Below are 26,126 nucleotides of genomic sequence, written 5' to 3' on the forward strand. Positions count from 1 at the left end.
TCAGCTGGCAAAACGATTGTGCATTTTGAGCCAATGGGAAAAACCAGCCAACAATATTGGACCGCTGGGAAAGCGCGCTTCTTACACGAATTGCGGCTCGAGCCGACGACGAAATCCTCGTGTGCGCTGATTTCGAAGCAGTGTCGGCGAAGCGGCGTTTTTGTTCGTATACACGAAATGCTCCGCCTGCTACTTCTGGTGTCTGCTAACTATAATAAAGTGCTTGCTTGGTGGTGTGTCGGGACGACTTGTCTCTTGAAGATGTGTGTTGTTACGGCTATGTGAGATTTGCCGTTTTGTACACCGTCGCCGCCGAGATGTCTACTCTGCATTTTATTGCCTTCCCGTTACCAGGAACAGAAGATCAACTAAACGACAGGTAAGCTAGCACGAGTTGTTGTACCGCTGTTTGCAAGTGCCTAGCTCTCGAATGGTCATGAACTCACTCAGGAGAATGGATATAACGAAAACACGAACGTTTAAGCTGTCGTAGCCCGGACGTTTTTTTCCGAGAAACAAATCCATGAACTATGCAAGGCTTACCAGCTAGGCGTATTCCGAAAGAATATACGCATCCGCCATGTGCTTGCCTAATATTGCCTTCCCCGGTTGTTCTTACTCGGAGGCTCGCTGATGGTTATGTTTTCACCGCGGCGATATGTAACTACACCATTTGTGTGGACATTCTTGGATTCTAATGGTACGGGATAAGAGTATGGCGTTCCTATATCTATACTTGTTTGACATCTACCAACAAGTTTCTATCGCCATGAGCCCATTGGATGGTGGATGAAATTTTGCGTGCGTTTCTTCTTCGCGGACCATTATACTGCCTAGGCTTAGGTGCAACTCGTTTCGGGTGTGACGTCGCCCTAGCGGCAATAAATGCCAGGGAGAAGGATAGTATTCCGGATCGCCTTTCCGTCTCTGTAATTGGAGCTCAATTGTTGATATGACTATTTTGAATTAGCAGAGTTGTTTTTCGAAAAATCGAAAACCCCTATGTCGAGTTTGTAAATGTATGTTTGGTCGGAATACACGAGCTCATGTGCGAGGTGCGGATAGACCTGTTTGTTACGGGTTGGGAAGTAAATTAGGGTATAGTAGTTTGATCTGATGGAGCCGTCTATGGAGACGTCCTAAACTCGTTATTTCCATGTATCATTGCAACGAATCGGGTTTTTTTTTATAAACTGTCAGGGAATGAGAGAAATAGAAGTGACTGATTCACTTGGCCCTTTTCCACGGCGACTGAATAGGTTTTTGAGTCGGTACAAAATCAAACTGTATTACGGAATTTAGATAAGCGGCAATTGCTCATGATACTTCATGAAATCAGCGCAACGTCCTTGTGATTCTAATGTTCAGTTATTGCTTATTCCAACATTTCGATGTATAGTGTACCTGTTCAGACATTTGTTTAATAACTACGTATAACATAAAGTTGATTTGATGGAAATTTGAATCAATGATAACAATCCTAAGGCTATACGAAATTACTCTAGCGCATCTTTCCACGGGGAAACCCAGAGTTAATTTACAATATATATATATATATATAGATGTGTGCGTAATAGTGTAACATTAGTCGTTTCAAGTAAGCATGCCTATATCGAAAAGACGCTGATCTGTCTATTATTGGGCGACGATATTGCGCAGAATGAGGAAGTTTCATTGCTTATATTTTTTTTGTATCATTAAGTTATCAGTTAATTTTATTTTCATTAGTGTTCGTGTAGCATTCGTGGTCACATTCTGATTCATTGAATGCATCGGTGTGAAAAAGAACTGGTGTTCGATAAAAACTACAGGTTACCTTGTGCCTAGCTATGCTTTAATGTTTGATAGAGTCAAGGGTGTGATGTAAACTCTCAGTTAATAGCTTTTGATCCAACATAGACCTTTTGTTACCTAATGTACAAAAATGTGTGGCTACCGTTGATCGTCAGGAAAAGCCTGGAGGGGCTTTAAGAATTATTAAATGCTTTTGCTGTAAACTTATTTATTGAATATTCATGAGGTATCTACATGGCTACATACGAAAGTAGCCAGTATTTTTTGGTCCTCGGTTATTACTGGGATTTGCATCAAATGTAATACTGATGTCGCTAAGCTTTCCAAATCATCCTATGATCTCACTGCACGCGGTAGATATTTTCATAAAAGAAATTGGTCACGTGTTTCGAACGTGAAACATTTTCAACATTCAAACAGAATAGATATAGACGTTCGCTAATTTTATTACTATTATATTATTTTTAATGTTCCGCAGATTAAAGGAGGTTGCCGATAAGCTTCGTCGTTCAGCGTATTCGCCGCCATCATTTTTGCACAAATTTTCGTCCTGCTCGGTCGTACAATGCGTCGTAGGACCGTCGCATCTTGGCTTTCTGCTTGATGATGGACGCGTATGTCGTGTGGCCTATTCGTTGCTTTCCGACAGTCTCGACCTTAGTAAAGGTCCAAGCGACGGTGCCCCAGGTGGAGGCAATAACAATGGATCGAATAAAGGGTAAGTGTTGTTGCTCTAAATTCAGGGTTGGAATTCAGTTTTATGTACTTTTCCGTCAATGCTAGCACCATTTATAAAAGATGTTTCTCAAGTACGAAATCTGTTGAGCCATTTTAGGTAGCTGACAAGTAACCAGATAGAACAAATTGATTAAAGTTATCTGTGATGTCCTTAAGAGCATTTATACAAGTATTGTAGCCCATTACATAAAACTTGATAGTTGCAACAGTGGTGATGATTAAAGCGCCAGTAATGATCTATATGATTATATTTTCACAGAACAAATTCAAGCACATTTCATAGAATATTAAAAAAGTATTATTTGCAACTTTATGTATAGATATCTCACCTACCTCACGAAGCCAGCTTGGGACAACTATCAGTGTAATCTTTAATTTGCAGAAAAAAAAGCAGATAATTTGTCAAACAATGCTAAATAAATGCTTTGTTGTGTTCTAAATGTATTTGATGTTCCTTACCGCAGGTCAAATTCACAGGCTGCCGGCGGAGGCAATTCGGCTAGTGGTGCAGCTTCATCGGGCTCGTCAAAAGTGAAACGCACGGCCCGCATATCGACGGGCGGCTATAGACCTGGCTCTTCCGGCCGAATGGTGATGGGCAGCCGTTCAGTGGTGCCAGCAACTTACGTGCCTGAGGAGCTGGTCACTCAGGCACAGGTTGTACTTCAAGGCAAGAGCCGTCACCTAATTATCCGCGAACTGCAGAGAACGGTACGCTATGAGCAGTTCCTATATAATTTTTTTTATTCACACATGTTGTGAAGCGATCCTGGATTTCTTTCAACCAAAAGCTTAGTCACTTAAGCCACCGCGTCGACAATTCCATATAATAAAGTATATTTCGTACTTATTCGTTTGTTTCTTTTTGACTGCATGAAATAATATGAGGGCGTTCAGCATAACCATTTATTATTTTATTACAGTCCTCATATCGGTTAACTCATAGAGAAGGCTTTTACCAATCGCATCAGGTTTCATTAAAAAAATGGAATCGTTGCTACCTGATTACTTGGGATTGGGAATAAACTAAATGTTCAATAAATTGTTCTCACATGTTACAGAATCTGGACGTGAACTTGGCTGTCAACAATCTTTTGTCCCGAGACGACGAGGAGGGCGAGGATGCATCAATGAATGAAGATGGAGCTGGCGGGGAGAGTTTTGTCAGTGAGGACCTGATGTCGTTATTGGATGCAGGTGGAGCGATGGGGGGTCATCAGGAGCATCAGCATCCCGCGCACCACGGAGTTCATCCCGGCCATCATCCTTCTGTGATTATCGACCCAGATGCCATGTTTTCCGAAGATATGTTTGGATCTCCTGGTTCTTCAGCAGGTTTTAGTCGACGTGGCACGCGTGGAAGTTCCTCGAAGGGTTCAGCGGGAGGAGACAACCACAATAATCCGTTTCTTCGAGCGAATCGAGAAAGTAGACAGATGGGCTCGGGTGGCGGATCTTCACGGAAGTGGTTAGATTCAGCTCTCAAAGACTCTAGCAGTGACAGTGCTGACTTAAGCGCTGCCGGAGGCCCTGGGGCTAGTAAAAAAGCCAAGAATCCCGTATGGATCAGCGAAGACGTGGAGTTTTGGCCTGGCAACACAAAATTCGTCCATATCATTTCTCTGTATTCAGAGCTGTGTGCTCTTAGCACAACAGGACAACTGCATCAGTGGCGATGGTGGAGCTGTGAACCGTTTCGAGGTGATATGAACACAATCGTATTTCATCCGAAAACCATCACCCTCAATTTGTTACACGAGCGAATATCGATGCTTGATGGCAGATGTGCAAGAGCTTCCGTGGTGACGGAATCGGGAAAAGTGGCAACTTTCGTCGACGAAAGTTTAGGACCAGTGGCCTTCCGTTTGGAACAACAGGCAACATTATTCAACGAGTTCCAGGGAGAGCGAATTTTATCTATTCACGTTTGCTCATTGTATTCGTGCGTTCGCCTGGAGAGCGGCGGTATCTACTGGTGGGGTGTATTGCCATTTAGCCAACGAAAAAAGATCTGGGAACGGATGTGTCAACGTTCAAAGCAAAGTAAAGGTGCATCTGCTGGGCACGGCGCCGAGATCGCCGTCGATGCTCAGGTCTGTATGCGTTATAGTCCAGTATATCACCCAGGAGCGCTGGCTTTTACGACCGCCAACGGACAACCAAGGGTTGGTCAATTGCTGGCCGCCGCTTGGAATCTACCTGACTCATGTCAGTTCAAAATAATCGCGCCGAAAGCACCGCCTATAAGCGGAAGTACCAGTGGAGGGGGTCCCTCAGAACGTCAGAGCAGCCAGTCTCCTGCCGATGTTGGGGGTAGTGATCGCACCGAAATGCCACCCCCTCCATCGCCAGCTTCATCAACCTGCAGTGAGCCATCGCCGCACAGCCCGATGTCGCACAGTACGTGACAATTCTTTAATATCTAAAAGGTCTCTTGGACTGCATTGTAATCACAGAACTTGTAACCTTCGATTTCAAACAGGCTTTTACATAAGATTTTTATTCGGTGAATGTCTAACTTCTTATCATATTCTAATTCAATGAACCACAAGTAATCTCATCTCTTATCGTAGGTTTATTACTAGCTCTAATTTTATCATTTTCGTATCCTGCACAGAGCGTAAAAAACCCGCCCGGGCAGATGATTGCGACAGGACAGAAGAAGAAGAATGGGCACTGAAAGACGTCGTGTTTGTAGAAGACGTCAAGAACGTGCCGATTGGTCGAGTAGTCAAAGTGGACGGACTCTATGTCGCTGTGAAATTCCCGTCAAAAGAGGGCAATTCTGGTGGCGGAGACCGCGACAAGACTAGTGGTGATGGCAAAGACGACCCCTTGTCGGACTGTCGTTTGATGCGCAAAGATGAGGTACAGGTCGTTCGAGGAGGGGGTTCAGCAGCTTCGACACGCACCCTTGACTGTTTGCAGAAAACGCCAAAACGGGTCGCGTTCCCAGATAACGCCGTGCAAATCCTTTCGATGGCAGTTGATCCTCGTGGTATTCATGTCGTTGTTCGAGGTCGCAAGTCAAATCAACTGCGTTACTGCGTCCACAATGTAGCTACGGGTCGTGCTGAGCAAGACGCTGCCTTCCCGATACATACAGCTAGTTTCCTCGCTGCCGATGTTGGTCAGGTGGCATTGAGTGTTAATGGTGAAAATGAATCATTGTCATTGTTACGTGACGGGAACGCCTGCCTGTTCCCTTTGGCTCACGATTGTGTAGCGGCCATCCGCGATCCGGTCTGGCTTAATCTACCTCCCGTTCGTGCTATGGGAATGGGTCTGCAAGCGTTGCGCGACGTCGCTCACAACCAGAAAAGCCAAGTGGCAGTAATTACGCTTCTGCTTGAACCACAAACGGTGATGTCAGCCATCTTTAAGGGTAATGCAGAAGCAGTATGCCAGCTGTTGAGTAATGCGAAACGGGACATGGATTCTGAAGGAGACGTGTCTGCTCTTCGAGCTATCCTCAGCGAACGCTGTGATGGTAATCGCAATATTCTGCATGCTGCTGTCAGCGTGTCCGTACCTACATCGAACAAAAGCAACGATGGGGAGCAGGCGCCGTACGATGCTCTCGATCTCCTACAGACATCGTCGGGCGCTACGGGAAACAACCAACCGTTAAACAGCAGGAAGTAAGTTATGCAAGAATGCCATCAAAGTCTCAGCACTCATTATTGCTTTTATTAAATAGGATTCACTTGCGTATTTAGTCACAGCTACAAAGGACTTAGTAATTCTGCAACTTCTCCTCCGTTTTGTAAATGTTACATTTGTCTTATCACAGTATCACGCACGTCAAATACTAGTCGTGCGCTAAAGGACATTATCTATGCTTGCTTAAAAACGACGTAGTTTTAAAAAAACATGTACGTGTGTGTTCACTTAGATCGTCTAAACGATGTTTCAGCATTTCGCTGTCAGAGATGATGCGACGCGCTCACGGAGAACCGGCAGATCTTGCCGGCGGTGTTGGTGGAGGCGGTATACAAGATTCTGATAATGAATTCCACTTGGGGTCAAGTGCGCGGGTGTCGTGGGGTCCGAACGAAGATGGCGTCCATGTTGCGGACGGACATCCACTGGGCCATCACGCCACTGATGGTCTCGGCCACGGAGTGGGCTCTGGCGTTGGTATCGGAGTCGGTGAATTAGGTGTTGCTGGACAAGGAGCTGGTTCAGCCGCCCACGCCGGAGCTCTTGAACTTGCTAAAAGCCAGCGAGGAATTGCGCCTTTATTAGCGCTTTTGCAAGCATCGGTGTTACGTCCTCATTTACATGAACTTTTATGCGCTCGTGACGCAACTGGTCAAACACCATTCATGACTGCTGTTTCCTGCAGGGCATACCATGCGGCTCTACTTTTGTTAGATGCTGCCCAAAGGTTAGTTTCTTGGGAAAAAATATACTAATGCTAGCGAGTAGAGTATTTTTTTGTAACGCAATATATTAGTGGCATATTTTCGTAGACATTGTTTAATTTACGCGAATTAAAACGTAGGGCAAAGCGCTTTTAGGTGTCAAATACAAATATTGACGAATTTTATATCCGATGCTAATTGCACATGTTAGGTCAATGTGAATTCTCTTCCTCGATAATTATAAACAAAAAATTCTCAAATGAAGTCATTATAATCGAAGTGCATATATGCCAACTGTAAATTTAGGTATTTGGCAAAATCACTTATAAATCCATGTTAAATGATCTCACATCAGGTGCAGCGAAAATTCCCGTGTAGCTCTACGGCAGATGATCTATCCCGTGGATGCACCGGCCGAAGACTCGCCATTGCATGTCCTCTGCTCCAACGATACCTGCTCTTTTACTTGGACAGGGGCACAACACATTACGCAAAGCATTTTCGAGTGTCGCACCTGCGGTTTAACTGGAACCCTATGTTGCTGTTCGGAATGCGCTCGCGTATGTCACCGTGGCCACGACTGCAAACTAAAACGTGCATCTCCTACGGCGTACTGTGACTGCTGGGAAAAATGTCGCTGCCGAGCGCTTGTTCAGGGAAGCCAACAAGCCCGTGTGCAGCTTCTCAACAGACTCATTCATGAAACCGATCTTGCTACGCTACCGAACGGAAAGTAAGTACGAGGATAATCAAGTATTTAGAAACGCCATTTTCACTGAAATAGCTTCGGCTGTGAGTCAACGAGATCCGTTGTACTGTAACATTTCTATCCAAATTAGCATAAAGGTAATTGAAGTAAAGCGCTTACTTGCTGCGAAACTGTTGTGGAAAACTGCAGTTCAACTAACCTGGACTTCATGTGATAAATCTTCGATGCTGATAGTGTTCCTCGTTTATTCTTGCCTTTTACAGAGGCGAAACGATTTTACTATTCCTTGTGCAAACGGTTGGCCGGCAAAGTGTAGAGCAACGTCAATATCGTCCATCTCGATCGCGTAATCAGCCCCCACGCAAGGTGACGGGTACCGGGGCAGAGTCTAGCGGCGGCAATCATGACATGCCGGACCATGATCTCGATCCTCCGAAATTCGCACGCCGTGCTTTGGATCGCATGTTACGAGACTGGCCAGCTGTACGTGCTGCTTTGATGGCTGGTGATCACCGTTTACAAACGAGCACCTCTGAAGAAGGCCCCCTAACAGCACAAGCCGGCGCCACCCTTCTTGATAAGTTTGTGCAAAGCCTTCTCGTCAAATGCTCAATGGAAATGCTAGATACTCTCCTGGCTACGCTCATCCAACAAATGTACCACGATCGCGATTCGGGGAGTTCAGCGGCAGCGGTGGTGACATTGTGTCAACCTGGACCGTCGACGTCTTCCGGCTCCAGCGTTGGACCACCACCGACAGAATCCCGTGTCGTGGCGGTCCGTTTCGTTCGCTCAGTTGTGCGTCTCTTTACTGTTCTGGCTGCTGAGATGTCGCCGAATCCCAATCGGCGGAAGTCTAGACCGGTCATGTTCAGCTTGTCTGGCGCTTCGTCACAACCAATTCTCAAATGCAAACGCGTCTTCCAGGCCTTGCTGCCTCTGTCGATCCGAGAATTAGTCGACGCGGCGGTATCGCTGATGACACCTGTACGACTGGGCGTCGCGCGACCCACCGCACATTTCTCATTACTAGCCACGTGTTTAGACGCCATCAATGGCAGTGAGGAACTTTTCCTTGTTGATCCGCCTGTACTTAATAGTACGGCGCCGCTTGCTGATGATCTATCGGGGCAAGGAGCTGGCGACCTTCGCAATCTAAGTAGTGCTGAACAGGACGAGTCTAGTGATCCTGCGGTTTCGAATAGACAGCGATCAGGCTTACCGCCACGTTCCCTGCCTTCATCGTTGGGCGCAGCGCCGGGCTCTTCAAATTCGGCAGGACCATCACATTCTGGCGCCGGTGGATCGGGAACTCCAATAAGAGACGCGGGTGGCCCACAGGAGAGCGACTCGGAGAGTGAGAGCGAACGTGATGAAGACGCTTTGTCGGTGTTGTCCATCTCCGAGGTTCGAGGAGGTCATCACTCGAGCAGCCAGGACAGGCAGGCGCCGGCCGGAAACGAAGCAGGCAAGTTGTAGATCGTTATGAATGGGTGCTTGCGCCTTTATCGAATCAGACTTGTGTATATTGAACGAAGTATTGGTGCGGCTAGTTATAGGTTAATCATTGGGACTTCGGCTGATCTGACCAGTCTGCATTATGTGTTATCAGATTAACTACATGGATGTTATTGGGGAGTAGTGAACTGTTACTGTTGTGGTCTGCTTTCTGAGTATTTAATCCTTGATCCCAAAAGTGATTATCTGAAGCTTTTGAAGGTAGATTTAATTACCTTGAAAAACACGGTCCGTTTTCAGACGATGACTCGACAGGGGAGACATCCGGAGCCGAGGGTGAAGAAGATAGCGATGCAGGCGATACAGAAGAGCAGGACAATGATGACGGGGAGCACACGGACGAACCCTTGGAGAGGTAGGCATTTGTCTATGCTCCAATCCTCAAGCTGCAATAATTTTTTAATCTTAAGAAAAACTGGAGCTACGGCATCGATGTCTAATAGTTTTTACAGTTACCAATGCGCTGTTAATTCTGTTTGTCTCTCAACTTCTCTCAGATAAGACTTAACAATCTTTTGTTATAATATTTGATCATTCATGTAGCAACAAATAGGAAGAACGTTAAGCATCTCTATAATTAACGTATGATTCTTTGAAATCTTGCAGACGTCCAAGTGGTTCGATGGGCCGCAACAACAACTCTCCTACGTACCTAGCGCCCCCTCACCTTCAGTGGGCTGTCAGAAGTCGCTCCGAACTTGTTTATGCAGCTGGAGTATCAGCATCCACTGGTACCACAAATACAATCCTTAGTAAGTATTTACAACCTTCTGGTACAAACCATTTTTGGCATTGTCGCATATCTGTTGTAACAATTACTTGTTGGACGAAAATGTGATATATAGATAAATATATCGGGCTAACAGCATGAAGCAATCAGAGTTACACATATTAATTGGCATGAATATTATCGCCGACGAAAACCAGTTGTCGTCAGAAATGACTAAGAGAAGCAAGCACTATCATTTGTCAACAGTTACACTTGCGATTTACTTAACGAGTAATTAGCGATCAATAATTATTGCCTAATGACTACACGATTTACTTGCTGTTTCTAGCTGCTTCGGTACCACTGGCAAATGGTTTGGTGTACATCGACGCGAATTCTCTGCGTCGGTCTACAGGGAATTCATCATCCGCTTCTTCGTCGGCGTCAGCTGTCGCCCTCACGGCTGCCGCCGCTGCCGGAGTTCATGGCGACGGTGGGGTGCCTTCTGTCACCAATACAAACGTAGGGCTAGCTCGTACTTTCGGCGCGTTGATTCGTCAGCTTACAGACTTACTAGCTGTTCTCGATGAGTCAACAGGGGCTCGCTATTTAGTTCCGGGCTTACTCAAAGTCCCTCCTGAGGTGCTATCACCAGAACATTTGCCGAGCCTTTACGAACTAGTCGAATCTGCTCTAAAACCAACCTGGAACTGGTTCATGACCGTTATGGATTCTACAGAGGGACAGTTGCGCTTTGGATGCGCTCTCAACAAGCGACTCACCGGAGGCGCAGCATCTGCTGGTGGTCAGGGCATTTCGGGACAAGGAACACGAAACTCAGGAGCGGGGTCGTCCCGAACAGGAGGCGATAACGGCGAGTCGCGTCGTCGCAGCAAAATTGAATCAGCCGCACGGAGAGATTTCCTCTCGTACACGCTGTCCTTACTTCGAGCTCAATCGTCAGAACATTTGGACACGTTGCCAATCATTGATGTTGCATCCCTTAAGCATATCGCGTAAGTATCGATGAATACATTTTTTGAAAGAAATTTGGCTGTATGCGTAACACACATAGGTTAGTCTTGTAACGCCAACCCTTTACATTTCGCTGATGGTGTTATGGCTATTACAACTAATATTTTCTATGCGCTCGGCAGTTACGTCTTCGACTCAATGATTTACTATTTGCGCTGTGGAAACAATGGATCGTCAACAAGCAGTGCTGAAGGCACCGACCTTAGTGACGTGATGCGGGAAGGATCGATCTCATTAGACCCTTGGTTGGACAATGAACAGGATATGGTTGATACGGACACGGAAGAGAAGCCTTTTGGAACATCGACCGACAGGCCATCGGGCGACTCTCAAAGTAATGGCAAGCAGACCGTACACGCTGGGAGAAAACACAGTTTCTTCCAACGATCGGACTCTACTCTTTGTTTGGGTTGTATACCACCTCCAGATCCGTTTGCTACGCCACTTGCCGAAGCACTGCCGCTAGCCGAACGACCGCAATTGCTCACGCCAGCTGCTACCCGACTAGATCTGTTTGGACCACCGTCGAGATTTGCATCTGGAAGCGATGGAAATAACCGACGCGATTCAGCAGCCCAGTTGAGGCCCTCGCTTCGTACGGCCTTGGAAGATGATGCCAGTTGGCCGCGAGTCACTGTAGGGGCACGGCAACAGAACACCGGCAACGAAAGGAGTCAGCGACAGCAGGGGCAAGGCCAGCCCCACGATGCGCTTCTGAGCCGTTGGCATCTAACGCTGGAGCTGTTCGGTAGGGTGTTCGTTGATGACGTGGGTGCCGAACCTGGCTCCATCATTTCGGAGCTCGGCGGGTTTCCTGTCAAAGAAGCTCGTTTCCGTCGAGACATGGAAAAGCTCCGCGGTTCACAGCAGCGAGATTTGTCACTGGCCAAAATGGAACGTGAACGAGGCGCACTTCTGCAACTCACGTTCCGCGAACTAAACCAACAGTACACGAATAACAGCCGCCGCTCAATGGGAGGCACTCCTCCTCTCGCCATTAGTAGAGTTAAAGTGATTTTCCGAGACGAACCTGGTGAGGGATCAGGAGTTGCACGCTCATTTTACGCGTCGTTTGCTGAAGCCGTGCTAGCTAACGATAACATTCCTAATCTTGAGGGCTGTCAAACTGGAAACCGTACATTACAATACAGTGAGTAAGCCTATGCGACTTCGAAATCTATACCGGAGCTCGTTTGATTTTTTCTGCTCTTAGAGATGTCAGTACAAGGAATCCCTTGTTCTCATGTCATGCGAATTGTTTTTATGTAGTTGTCCTACAGGAAGGTCACTTTAACCTGTTCGCGACAGTTCTCGACGTGCGTTACGTGAGCGTAACTTACTGTTGTCACGTAAAGCGCATATCCCCAATTTATGCCTAATAGAATACATACATACTAATACATAATAACATGTAAATATATAATAGGGTACATAGAAAATAATAGGAAGCAAAGTTAATTGTGCCTATCACCAACTCTTAGAATTTCTGAGAGCCTAGGGTAGCGTAATTATAGAACTACAACAACAAATACCAAGAAAAGTCGCTGTAATCTCAGGCTCGGTTTCAGACCTGATCCAGCGACTAAAGTCTCGCGACAAGGACAAGGAATCGTCCGCAACTGGACGATCCAGCGGCGGCTCGTCACGCGCAGTTGGCCCATCGGGGTCGATGCTTCGAGTCGAAGCTCCCGCGTTCGCCATGGCCACTTCTGGCGAACCTAGCCAAGGAAACGACCAATTATCACCACATCGTAAACAGCTCGGAGCCCGTCTGTACCCTCGTGTCCAAGCGTTACGACCACTTCTTGCAGCAAAGATCACAGGCATGCTTCTTGAACAGTCCGCAACTCAGTTGATTCTTCTCCTAACATCGGAAGAGTCACTCAAACAGCGGGTCGACGAGTGCGTCGACTTGATCGCTTCCAACAAATGGTACGTATGGAAGACATAGCCGGTTGCATGTCTACTTAAAGGTAAAGGGTTTTTTTAAGGCAGCAGCCCGGTAAGTTTCTAAAAAGAGAACCCGGAACACGACCTCGTTCTATAAAATTCAGCTTAGGACTACTTAGTTTGGGTTCTAGGTAATAATATCGGCTCGAAACCCTGTTAGAAGGACTGATATTTATGTACTGAACAGCAATTTGCAATAACAGTTTCATATTGTGGTTACCATTTTCCATCACAGTGCTGTCAAGCTGGAACCGTTGGATCTCAACGAGGCTGGCACATCGAGCGCGCTTGGCGAGCCCATGGACGCGGTGCCGTGTGAAGACAATTCGCCTTTCTTCTATCAACCTGGTAAGACCGGTTTTTATTCTCCGCGCCAAGGCAAGTGTACACCGGAACGACTGAACGCGTTCAGAAACATAGGACGCGTGATGGGCCTATGCCTACTACAGAATGAGCTGTGTCCAATCCCACTAAGTCGTCATGTGTTGAAGTACATACTAAATCGGCGAATTGGGTGGCACGATCTCGCGTTTTTTGATCCTGTGTTGTATGAAAGCTTGCGTCAAATTCTCTTCGAAGCTGGGGATAACAAAGATAACAATAAAGAGGAGGTAATCGCCGCCCTCGATCTGACGTTTACGATCGATCTAGGTCAGGAGGAAGGTGGGGACACCGTCGAGCTAATACCTGACGGTCGAAATACGCATGTCACTGTACACAATGTCTACGACTATGTCCGTCGGTACGCAGAATACCGTATGGTTAAGTCACAGGAACGAGCTCTCGAAGCGCTGCGAACGGGTGTGTTCGATGTCCTACTAAACAATAGCCTTGAAGGATTAACGGCGGAAGATCTTAGACTTTTGTTGAACGGCGTACCGGAAGTAAACGTACAGAGTCTCATCTCCTATACGAGCTTCATCGATGAAGGTAAAGAAAGCACAGAACGGACGGTGCGTTTCAAAAAATGGTTTTGGTCCATCATGGAAAAAATGACCTCTAGAGAACGGCAAGATCTTGTTTACTTCTGGACGGGTTCTCCTGCGTTACCTGCGTCGGAGGAAGGATTCCAGCCGATGCCGACGATCACATTACGCCCACCAGACGACCAGCATCTTCCCAGCGCTAACACCTGTATTTCTCGTCTTTACCTTCCGATTTATTCGTCGAAACACATCCTTCGATCAAAACTGTTACTCGCTGTGAAGACCAAAAACTTCGGTTTTGTTTGAGTGTTTCGGTACAAGACAAAAATCCGGGAACTGTTTAATTCGTTCAAATTTGTACTGCGTATTTCAGAGGACAACTATCGTTTTCGAATCCTTAGTTGGTAATCATTACGTTAACGTAGTTGTGCACTAGATTGGCATTTCAGAAGTTTCGTAAAAAGCTTCTTGAGAACTAAACAGGTAATGATGACATCAAATATATAAATATGGAACAATTTAGTTTAACGGAGAATACATGAGGTTGTCTGAGCGAGAACGAATATTGCCTCAACGTTCACTTTCGACAGAAGGGAAGCACGACCGTATTAAATAATGTTATTATTTACTTTTTGGAAGACGATAATTATGGACTAATGATAACAATAATAGGAAAAAAGAAGGATAGTGATGGTGATGATGACGATGGTAAGAAAACATAACCGTTTCACTAAATGGTGACCAAATGAAGATATAGCTTGCAATGTGATTGAAGCTGAATAAGCTTTTTCTTAAAATATCTCAAAAGTCGACGAGACAAGTGTAAATAAAGACAACATGTTTGCTATCAATTCTTTTATCCCTTCTTATTAATATACACGTAATAACGTTAATACGCGTTAATATACACGGTACACCAAACTATTCGTCGTTTGAAGGGCCGAAATATTTGAATCCTTCTCGTTTGTCTCTTTTATGATAAATGCTATAATTTAGCCACATATGACAGCAAGATCAATTCTTCCACTATCATAAGTATCGTCGTTACGGCATAGCCGTTACAGTATAGTTGTGCAGCTTTGTCTTTTCGTCACGATTGCGGAAAAACGATTCACTTTTCCAAGCAGCAATATCACTAGACCTATTACACACAGGTACTAATGTGATATCGCGGTGGGTAACTTGTTCGTTCGTCTAAGTTGAAGACACGCAACGGTCTAGGCTGAAATTCAGGCATAGACACATATTTTTTGCCGGATGCCAGGCATCTGAAGTAGTGCCTAACTGTTAAAACAATGACCGTAAAACACGAAAAATATTCGGTTTCAAAATATTCAGATAATAATGGTTTCAAACTTAGGTATTTTGCTACGCTTAGCGGTGGCAACTCACTGGCTAACAACGAGTAGTCTTACAAAGTTTTAAGCTGCTAAAACTTAGCACTGCTACTACTAGGCGTCCGCTAAGATGCAAGAATATCTAAGTAGTATAACGTATTATCAGGAATTTTCTTCAGAACTTCTAAACTTTATAAACGAGATGTCAATTCAATTAGCCATGCCCCAAAATAAAGATGCGCAATGCTTATCGTTAAAATCAATAACATTAAAAATGGTATTGTTTTGTGGACGGGTGAGTTCATCGGCTAGTCACACGAACATGGTAGCGACCATAAATATATTCAAGTATGAACTCTTCTTTATCAGTTACTTTGATAACTCGAGCCGAAATGTAATTAACAATATTGCGACAGTTATAGGATAATTAGAACAAACTCGTCAAGCTCGGCATAGTATTTTGAGCAACTGTTTCAAAGACTAGGTAGAACTCTAAGAAAAAGATAGCTAGATGTACCGATAGCGCATATTTGACTCGCATTTTATATTTACTGCCATTTTACATAGCTAAAATTGAAATTGAAGCTCAAGAGGTGTTTTCAAACAACTACAAGCAATAAGGTACGCATGAAATGAAAGAGGTCATCGCGATATAGGTTCACGTCTTTATTCTATCCGCGTTGACAGAATTACTCACAGAATTACTCAGAGACCTTTCAACGAATTGTACGATTAGTAAGTCACACGGTGATTGCGGATTGAGCACGGTAAGATTCGACTTCGTGGATGTCAGAGGAATTTATCTTATGACCCTTCAAGTGTTCATACGATTGAACAGTGGCAACGTTCTTTAGCTGTAGAAGTCAAGGGTGAAAGCGGAATCCTATATGTTTCGAGTTTTACATCCGGTACTGCTGTTGAGTAACGCTTCAGGCAGTTGGTTTCCAGTTTGAAACAAAATTCGTTTATGCTTAATTTCTAGTCTATACAACTTCACGCGTTTCAAAGTGTTGCGGGCAAACACCTTAGTACAACCCCATGGCGGGCACGAAAACGAAAGCTAGACACAATTGGGTATACTGAGAAAGACTAATACCGTTCCAATATGTCTAGCAAACTATTCAATCATTGGTCAGTAGTGTAACGTCCAAGTCTACGAATGGCACGACAGCTCTGTAATCGCATTTAGTGACGGGGTTGTTTGTTTATGGCCGATATTATACGTGCCGCTGACGAGCTTTATGTTTCTTGGTAGGCATATCGCAACCCGACAATGTAAACGTAGAACTTTTTAAGTCTAGGCTTTCTCTTTTTCCAAAACGTTTTTTTTTTTAAATAAAGCTTTTAAGAATTTTATTCCTTTCCTTATATTAAAAAACATATACAATTGTTAAAAAAAAAAGGTAGTATAATGAGGTAAACGGCTTTCATCGTGAAGACAAGGAAAAAAGCTATGATAGGTACAATTGTACACCTAGAGAGACATAGTTTTTAAGCAGGGTAGATCCCTTTTTAATAAACGTAATGCTTAATTTGCGAGTGACTGACCTTAAGTCGTTCAGAGCGTATGTGGAGATCTAACCCTGCGTTTGTGACTGTACTTGCTTATAAAGATAGTAGAATAAACAACAGTGTACCAGTATGAATGATAAAACACTTGCTGTTTCCTAATGAACTGCAAATCTTATGCGCACAAACAGCTATTGCGTTTATAAACAGACATTTTTGGGAAATTAATTTTTTTTAAATATTTTAATAATCATAGCCCAAATGCTTAGATAAACAAATCTGTTAACAGAAACTGGAAACTTCAGTGTGCTTTCACTAAATTTTTCGTATGCCAATATAACAGAATTTTGAAGTGGACACATCGGGAAATTAGGTACATCAGAAATGCCACTATTCAAATAGTGGTGAAGTTTTCGTAGTGCTTTTTTGCCCTGTTTGTTCTATATTACATAGTAACATACTTTTGTCTTTTCAGCAGCCAAATCCTCGATCTTAATAAAGTAAATCACTGATTTCGATTAAACTAACACGTTGATAACTTTGATGGGAAGGCTGATGCAGACATTGAACCCAAGTTGGTGTTCGCTGATATTGATTCGAACACGAAGATTCAGCTAAATAAGGTTCCCAACAGAGAATAACATCCAGGGTGAACTTTTGTGCAATACGCTAGTCCAGCTCATAGAAAGACTTCGACTCCTATGATAGCTTTACTATCTTTATTATGATAGCTACTTTTTTGTTCTGATCTGGTTGATCACATGCAGATTAATGTAACCCTGTATTTGCAAATAGAATCATTATACCTATTTGTCTTCCTAGCGCAGCACATATTTATGAAATATGCCGTTGGCATCTTTTATCATTCAGTCTCGTAATCTACAGTCCTGGGTTTTATTGAACCCAGCCAGCGCGGCTGGACTCCCTCTCGCAGATTAACTGACGAAAATTGAGGTGAGAGAGGGTATACGGACGTCTACATCTAGATCTGTGCGATGCATTCGCTGCGTTGCCAATTAATCTACGCACTCTGACTTACCGCTAAGGCTAAAGGCACTTAAATAGTATATCCCCTGTTAGCTCAGTATCTTTCTCATAATAAAACAGTGGCTTAGAATTTCAAGTACGAATTCTCGAAGCAACGAACAAGTGTAGTGACATTAGTGTTTTCTTTTGGAATTCTAATAACTTCGTTCTATATTTCTGCTGCATCCCGCTAACATCGCATCACTACTTCCGATAATTCATGTAAGAAGAATACTGACAAAAGGCACAAAGGCGGCAAACTGTGCTATATGCGGAAACGCTGTCGTACATCAGTTACTATCGACGCAGTGGCTTGCACCGTTAGGTCTCTGGCCGCGCGAATGTCACATAATAAAAAATCTGCTTGAAGAAAAAAAGAGGTATATAAATGCTGTATTGACGTACGCCTGTAACACCTATAATCCTTTCCATGCAGAGTGCTATTCAATTGTTGGTTATATGAGATGTCACACGCTCCTGCTTTTATTTTTTCCTATTTCGCGAATACGCACAGCGAGACCAAGACTAAATTAGACGTTGACGCTTTGTTCATGCGTTCTAGAAATAAACACAATTAGAATTCTATATATTATAGGATCTAATGCGATCGCCAGTTTCTAGCAGATCAATTGAAAAGATCCGCAAACGAATGAACGAATTCAACGACATCAAACTGGTAATTACTGACGACTGCACAGGTTCGTATCACCAAAATAATATTTTTGTATACTCAATCCTTTCACCTAGAGACCCATAATAAATGCAAAAATGACTGCATTTAACTATACTAGCCAAAGCATAGTCTTAAAGTAAAAAAATTTTTCAAAACAAAATACTAGCAGTTAATGCTTAATGAGAATATAAATTTAGGGAACTAAATGATTAAAACATAATTTAGAAATTTCCATTTTAAACGGCGGTCTCTTAAAGAAGAGTACACCGTCTGGCAATGAAGTCGGCAACAGTGCAGGGCAGGCTTTGGCTGCAGTCGAAACAGAGTCCCACCCGTTAAGTTGTGTGTTTCATAGAATAGTGAAAATGACACACGCACTAGGGTCCAGTTATATTTTGAAACATATTTTCTGAAGCTTGTAAGTGGACAGCAATATTACAAATTGGGACAAGGTTATTCGTCATTTTTCCTATGTAGAAATGGGATTTCTCGTCTATCTAGTTTTACTCTAAATCACGAAAAACTGAACCAAAATGTCCGAGTGCACTTACGTTGATCTTGACATTTTCAAATATTTTGTAGTTTCAAGAAATCTATAAAAATAAACATTGGCAGTTTTCATTAAATTTCTGCAAATTATCAGTTGAATGCACATGGGAAAACCAGGAAGCCAAGTGTAAATAGAAGTATTTCAAGGTTTCGATTTGCAATATATTTATATGACAATTTAAGAAGGAAGTCTTTGATTAGGCTTAGTGCAATAACTCGTGTGAAGAGGCACGATTTATCAAATCTGATTCCAATTATATATAAAACCTATAAAAGGCAACAAAAAATAGTGTTCAGGTCTCAACATTTGCATTTGACATCACTATAAGCATGTTGTCGCTGAATCAATTAGCCACGAGAAAGCCAAATTACTTGAACTTTTCAACTAATTTTTCGACTGGTATATCTTTGCCTTAAATACACTAATAATGGTACTAGTGAATAAGCTAATATTATCAAATCAGCTCGCCGTACACATCAAAATGCCTGTGGTGCTTAAGGTAATTCCCCGTGATAGTTTAGTGGGTAGCGTCTCTGCCTGCCAACCTTAGGCACACATTGTGGTCTAGATTCAAACCCGGGCATAGACACACGGTTTGCGTGCTGGGAGCTAGTCGTCTGACGGAACACCCAAAAGCGATACTGGTGTTAAACTCGAAACCTAGATAACCTTAACATGAACCGGAACAGCCTATCATCAGCATGCCGGTGAACCTGTCTTCGGATGAAGAGAAGGACAGCAGTGCTGGTCCGCGACGCGTCACGGAAACAAGTGGCAATCAATAACCAACCACAGGGCAAGCAGCGCAGTTCGTTTGCTAATTTATTGGCGTGAGTGAAGTTGGAGTACACGCGTTAATGTATTCGATTTGATCTTCATAGAATCCTTTATAATAAGCTTCTAATGGGCGCTCCTATGTTGGGAGGCTTCGACTCTTGAAGGCTGAAAGTAAACAGTTCGGAACGATGGAAAATAGTTTTTAAGACTGTAACAAGCACAGCTGACTCGTATTGAGATGTCAACACCGTGGGGCATAGGAAGCTGTTGTCGAGAGGATAGCGAAGGCTTCCTATCTGTTGTCAGGTCTAAAAAGTGTGTTGTTTAACCTCCCCGTTTTTATTGAAGAGAAAGTACGTTTTTCATGTGTGTCGACCCGCTCTTTCTCCAAGGTATAGCAAACGTAAAGATCAACTAGCATTAATACTAAGGTTTACATTACATGAGATGTTGTTGAACTTCGCAATCACCATCCCACGTTGTGATTACGTTACAATTATTCTATAGTATTTCTTAATGATAATCGACGAGACACTTTGTGTTTGGAAGTGCTTTAACTTATAGTAGTATCAACAGCAAACTTATCTCGCATGCCTTGCTGTGTAAAATATAGAAAACTTGTAGAACATCTAGAATTATTTTTAAATAACATTAAGACAACGATTAGTAGTCGTTCCGGTAGCTTCAAAGTTAGAAAGCTGATTCGCCCGCTGTCGCGTGTTGATATATGGGCAATTAATTTAGTGCTTCAAAAGTTATGTTATATTATAGAATATTAGTAGTTACCTAACTCAATTGGAATCATGCTCAGACATCGAAATGCAATTTTTATATTCAATCTAGTCAATAATTAGTAGAATTTGCTATATATATATATATATATATATATATATATATATATATATATATATATATATATACATAAGATAACAAAAACAGGATTACTAATATATTATTCACTTGATTTTGTATTCAGTTGTATTACACTAACGTGTTATGTACAGTATTATAATATATACATATAAAAAAACACAATCCTCGCGTTCATAAGCGAACGCCTTTTCAGAAAATTTATCGCGCCTTTTTCGACAAACGTTTTGTTGTACCTTATTGCACCATATACACATGTTTATCCTTCTGCTTGGTTAAAAATAATGGTCGATTTGAGTATATCAAACCTGATATACTCAAATCGACCACTATTATTATTATAGATAAATCTATTCGAAGTATATATTTATATATACGGTGGAACAAATGGTCCTGGACAAGACAGTGACTCTTGTCCCATCCTATTATTTTTCCTTATGATTATATATGTAGCTCATTCGCAAAGCCACCTGCAAGTACACAAAAAATAGCGCTCCAAAACCTGCACAGTCTTGGCTAATTGCTTGGGCTTAAATAAATACTCGGTTTTTCTAGCCCATGTGCCGCATTACGTATGGGTACTGAACGTTCCAGCACAATTCTGTTAGCTTTTGGAGTGGGTGCCTTAAATCTTTCTCAAAGCTTAGCAAAGTTAACGCTTGCTTGCAATTATCCTTACTGTCCGATTTCAGTCATCTCATCCTGACCCAATCAACATTGGAAGTGCCACATTCAACACCATTATAGAAGTGATTTTGTCTGTTTTAAATATAGCAAGAAAAACTAAGTGATCTTTATATTTGAATTTCACAAACTTTTACCCCCTGTTGAAGTAGCCAGTTAAAAAAGTTTATTGTCATTACAGTCAGCGTTAAAATCATGAAGATATGTCATTTCAGCCGTTGTGGTTTTTCGTTAGATCAGGCCGACACACAAAATGTACGGTAATTCTTAGAGCTTTTTTGATATGATAAAAGCGTATATGTACAGATACGTAGAGGCCTAGAAGCATAGGATTTCTTATCGTCGTGCCCTAATTGAAATAGGCATTGTTAAAGAACTGCATAGAACAATATCTCGTTCACTAGAGAGAAGATACCTTGCGAATCCAGTATATCAGGGGTTTCATCATATTGTACCGCTAATTAAAATCAAAGTAAAAATCAAGAGGACCTCCATGTGCACAATATAAGTTAGTATATATTGTATATTACAATGTTTTATTCAACGTAAACAGCATTACATCTTTTTAAGAGTTGACCCCCTTGTAGCCTACGGCTAATACAAAACGGAAATAGTTTATTAATACTTTCTCTAAGAGCAGCGGGTTTAGGTGAGGCGTTCCTTTCAGCATTAGCAGCGGGACATGCAATCTTAAATACAATACAAAAAAAAAAACAATACAAGCGAAATACAAAATAAGTGCTTTTTCGAAGTTCGCAACGTTCTTAAATAAAAAAAGGTGGTCAGAAATTGCGCCTCTTAAACCTACCGGGAGCCCATGAGCTTTTCCCTGGCAAAGATGGGTTTCACTTTTTCTATCGACGTTCTGTCATTCTGTAAATCAAAATGCTCGCACATTAAAAAGGAGAGACGATCGATAAATCTGTAGACTAAAAAAACCGTAGATCACAGGGTCACTAATCATTGGAATCGCCATAGAAAATTTTGTATTCCATACTTAAACGACACTAAAGTCAGAGCATAAAATACATGATCGCTATTTTCATCTTTGATCAAGTGCTTTTCATAGAAAGCATTTATTGAGAATCGCTTTGCCCAAAATGCGTGGGAGCACAGTTGGCAGTAAATCATTTAAGCTTTGGTTCGGAGCATCATTTCTTGAAATTTGTCAGCCTACGTAATATGAAAGTTTTTTGATTCGGGGAGTCTATTCCTCCATAAATCTTCATATCGACTGCGTGCTGTGCAACACCCAAGGTGAATTTATCTGAGAAGGGTGCACAGAAGACAGTTTTGCTGTGTGTGAGATTGAGTAATTGTCTACTGAGCTGACAATAGTTCAAAAAAAATCAGAAACACATCCGTCTTAGAAAGGGCTTGTGAAGATCAGAGACGAGAGTACCATGTTTTGCAGCTTTTTGTACTATACCATTGATATAGTAAAATGAAAAAAAAATCAGGCCCTTTTAGCAAAGTGCGCTATGGATATATATAATGCAAGTAGTCATGTTTGTGCCAGCGAGACCCCGATACGTTCAGGCACCTCAATTACAACACAAATGCGTCAATTTGTGTATATATGAAACTGTAGAATATGAAGTTTTAGTGTACCGTAGCCGTGCAGCATCATTTTCAACCGGATCAAAAAAACAATGTCATTATTTTTCTTATAAATAAAATTTATTGTAGGTTAGAACCAGGAGATCCTAGGTACGATTCGATATACATAGACATAGCGATGCATTAATATGGACCTATTTTAAAGCAAATATGCTTATAGTACGGCATTGAATTAAGTTAATAATAAGAACAGATTCTTGGGTTTCATTTTTGGTTTTGTGATCAGAATAACAGGTAATTCTTGTGTCTAAATGGGACATCGTTGCCGATTCTCAATGTCGATCTATCGTTACTTAGAATGCAGAAGTTACCTACGATATTCCTGGAACGTTTGCGCAACACCTGATCGTATACCACGCAAACTAACAAACACACAATCAAACATTTCTGCGATGTATTCACTCAGGTAGCATGAGTTTAATGGACCGATACTTTACTTTTATTTTTAAATGCTAACCCCATTGTCATTGCCGCAATATAAATTAACGAGCCAATAGCGTTATATCATCTGCTAGTCAACCTAATTTGCTATGAAATGGTACAAAAACAAGCACGTAAACAGCCTTTGGTTATATTATCTTCGCTGGAAACAAAATATGTAATTGTATCACACAATATATATATATATATATATATATATATATATATATATATTACTACAGATGTTCTACGAATAAAAACTCTAATCTAACCATGAATATCGACGATGCGTTACTGCATAACAGTCTTTTCATCATGCTAGGACGGTGAATGGAGTCCCTGGAGAATACCTATGCTTGCGATAAATGTAAAGGATTTACCATGAAAGAATGATGTTTCATTACAGTGGCAGGTCTCCCTATGATGTTCAATACATATAAAGAGTAAACCTGTGACACATAAATACGGGATTCCTCAGCGATGCTCACTAAACCCATGCTAATATATTTTATGAATTTGCTTACTTGAAGTTAGCACAATCGGAAAATATACCGGGGTGAGAACAGACACATCACGCGCGCCACAGAAAAGCACTTTGAACATAATAACTATCATTTCGTTAACGGATTCACCCGTTTCCGGCTGCAGGAAGCTTCTTGAGGATTTTCAGCAATGCGTATATACAACTGAATTGAAACTGGTTTGCTAAGCTCGTAGCTAATTATTGCACTACGCCATCGTAGAGCTTTAATATTACTTTGTACATGTCATATAAACAGGAGTGTCTTATATAAATATTAGTATTCTTGTCGTCTGCTTGACGCAACCATCTTTGCGTTGTTGTACTGATTTGTTTTGAAGAAAAGTAACTATTTTTGACTTTCACCTTTGAACTGCGTCGACAGCTTGAACACTTGACATCGGCAAGAAATCCGATAGTCGTACCTGGTATGGGATCTTTTTGCGTATTATTTTCTGCAATATCCAGTCCACTGTGTGACCCTCTTCGCAAACCAATGTCACAGCTAACCGGTCCGGTTTGTCGGTGTAATAGCGTTCAGACACGCGGGTACCGCATTCGCAGCAGAATTTCATCGTATCGAGAATGTTTTGTCGTGACATAACGAAACGATCGTCCGGGCATGGCAGGGTGCGAGTCATTCGCGGACGTTTGGCCAGCTCAGAAGATCCATCTGTCTGCTCATCGTCAAGGTCGAGATCGGCTGAAAACTCATTTGCTGTATCGTCTTCTACGGACTCGCCATCGTCTGGGACTATCTTCTCTTCTGATTCCATAACGCAGTCTGTATCAGCGTCGAACACACTCTGTTCAACGACTTCATCGGTCGCCTCCGTTTTAAACACATACGATGCCTGGTCGTCTACCTGCGATGGAGTGTCTTGATACACAGGCTCACAGCTCGCACAGTCATTGTTCCCTACATCCACGTCCTTCGGTTCCTCCTTTACTCTCACGGGAGCTAGGTTTTGAATGGCAGTCACTGCAGCATGAATTCGTGTGCGTGCATCAGTGGGCACCGTTGTTGTCGATACATGAGTACGAATTGCGCTTGCAACAACAGCGGTCTTGCTGGGAGTGGCTGCACTAATTGATGTCATTGTAGGTCCAGTAGGTTTTGCTGCAGGCGCAACCGTTAGAGGGACGACCATCTGACCAGTGAGAGGACTACGTATGCTGGTTGTTGGTACGAGAATCACCTGACGTGAACACGCGCCATTTACGTCTGATGTAGACTCCCCTCGTACAAGAGTGTGAATAATAGGATGCCTTGTTAAAATAGAGGGTGGTTTCATGATTTTTATTCGAGGTCGTTGACCAATATCGTCCAGCGCTTGAGGTGCGTGTGTGACAGGCCTAGGAACAACGCCCTAAAAAAAGCGCACTGTGTTCATTGCTTACCAGAAAAACTTTGGATATTTGTAATGTATAATATCATAATAATACAGATACATATACACAAAACGGAAAAGAGGATTGCATGTTAAACAAAAAGAGAGTGATGCCAGAACATGGTTTGCGGGCTGACGCTCTATACGTAAGACGCTAAGAACGTTGGTCGTGTAGCATGTAGATACAACATCAACTAGTAATTGATGACCGCCCTACTTGCTAGCATAGCTAGTTATTTCAACATAAATCTGCTAAAAGAACGATAGATAACGTTTTACGTGTATGTGTGTCTATTGTGGAAATTTGAAAAAGTTAGCAAATTTTTTTATATACAATTTTCATTTTATAGCTTTAGTAATTCCATACAAATAGTCAAATCGACTCACCCTTTCAAGGACGTGATTATGTGCAGGGCAGATATCTCGTATGTAGAGATGTTTGCCGTCCCTGGTTAGACGAATTTTGATATTAAATGGACAGTTTCGAAATTCCGCATCTCCACCGATTCGGCGCGCGAAGCGGCGTCCACCCCTGGTGCAAGCGTAGTACACTTCGGCGAAGATCAGGCTGTGGTTATAGTCACGAATGACTTCTCCCATATGGTTTAACGCAGGGTAGAGCTTTCGTGAGGAACGAACATAAAGATGGACTCCCTTGGCCATCTGAAATTTAGCCACGAGGTTCTGGAACGCAAGGCAAATACACCTAAACGCTTAAACGCTAGCATTTTTGGTTGGGAAAGAGGACTAACTATGATATCTGAAACTCATCCATGCTTGGTCTACATTCACCTAGCAACGCAAAAATGTGTATATTTTAAATTACATTCAGTCGTTTGTTCCTCTTGGTCAACGCTCTCAATCAATATATCCATGTCATTATCTTTTAGTGGAAATTCTAAACATGTCTAAGGAGAAACCTGCATATATGTATTATAAAATTCGATTTGTATTTACCTTTTAGCTAAATCATTTTATCATTATAGTCTTGGTTAGGTTAGAT

At 42.5% G+C, this 26,126-nt stretch overlaps 2 protein-coding genes and 1 long non-coding RNA gene across 16 annotated transcripts in view; 2 read left to right on the forward strand and 1 right to left on the reverse strand.

Moving 5' to 3' along the window:
* On the forward strand, positions 1 to 14,597 carry hyd (E3 ubiquitin-protein ligase hyd). Of its 3 annotated transcripts, none has more exons than XM_022800528.2 (14): positions 1 to 379; positions 2,273 to 2,512; positions 2,997 to 3,243; positions 3,594 to 4,932; positions 5,150 to 6,173; positions 6,428 to 6,922; positions 7,255 to 7,632; positions 7,872 to 9,076; positions 9,367 to 9,481; positions 9,733 to 9,878; positions 10,185 to 10,851; positions 10,993 to 12,020; positions 12,439 to 12,802; positions 13,056 to 14,597. In XM_022800528.2, exons 1-14 carry the CDS (start codon positions 318 to 320, stop codon positions 14,050 to 14,052), a joined length of 8,307 nt encoding a protein of 2,768 aa, XP_022656263.1. In that variant the 5' UTR covers positions 1 to 317; the 3' UTR covers positions 14,053 to 14,597. The 3 variants fall into 3 exon arrangements, with proteins under 3 accessions (XP_022656263.1, XP_022656262.1, XP_022656264.1); XM_022800527.2 differs by having other exon boundaries at positions 7 to 379; positions 12,427 to 12,802; XM_022800529.2 differs by having other exon boundaries at positions 9 to 379; positions 6,449 to 6,922; positions 12,427 to 12,802.
* The window catches only part of LOC111248345 (uncharacterized), a 25,919-nt gene continuing 5,982 nt past the window's right edge, over positions 6,190 to 26,126 (reverse strand). For 3 of the 12 annotated variants that reach the window (XM_086983122.1, XM_086983121.1, XM_086983123.1), the window contains 3 exons: positions 25,511 to 25,807; positions 24,099 to 25,102; positions 21,667 to 21,861 (listed from right to left, as the gene is read on the reverse strand). In XM_086983122.1, the coding sequence (XP_086839248.1) occupies positions 21,738 to 21,861; positions 24,099 to 25,102; positions 25,511 to 25,807 (1,425 nt within the window). In that variant the 3' untranslated portion in view covers positions 21,667 to 21,737. Of the gene's footprint in view, positions 6,875 to 7,249; positions 7,619 to 7,807; positions 9,513 to 17,294; positions 19,784 to 21,666; positions 21,862 to 21,980; positions 22,046 to 23,736; positions 25,103 to 25,510; positions 25,808 to 26,126 lie in introns of those variants that run through there. The other 9 variants (XR_015323384.1, XR_015323382.1, XR_015323383.1 and 6 more) reach the window with 9 other exon arrangements.
* LOC147756905 (uncharacterized) lies at positions 17,881 to 26,086 on the forward strand. The gene is made up of 2 exons (XR_015323392.1): positions 17,881 to 17,998; positions 21,181 to 26,086. It is a non-coding gene; the product is annotated as an uncharacterized LOC147756905 (long non-coding RNA).

The sequence above is a fragment of the Varroa destructor genome, unplaced genomic scaffold (genome assembly GCF_002443255.2).
Source record: "Varroa destructor unplaced genomic scaffold, Vdes_3.0 BEIS01000003.1, whole genome shotgun sequence".
NCBI lineage: Eukaryota > Metazoa > Arthropoda > Arachnida > Mesostigmata > Varroidae > Varroa > Varroa destructor.

Bases quoted from the DNA above. Each gene is read 5' to 3' on its own strand.
- hyd (XM_022800527.2), top strand. From the start codon at position 318: ATGTCTACTCTGCATTTTATTGCCTTCCCGTTACCAGGAACAGAAGAT. The intron at 380-2,272 runs GTAAGCTAGCAC...AATGTTCCGCAG, and splicing joins GAAGATCAACTAAACGACAG to ATTAAAGGAGGTTGCCGATA. The intron at 9,077-9,366 runs GCAAGTTGTAGA...GTCCGTTTTCAG, and splicing joins GCCGGCCGGAAACGAAGCAG to ACGATGACTCGACAGGGGAG.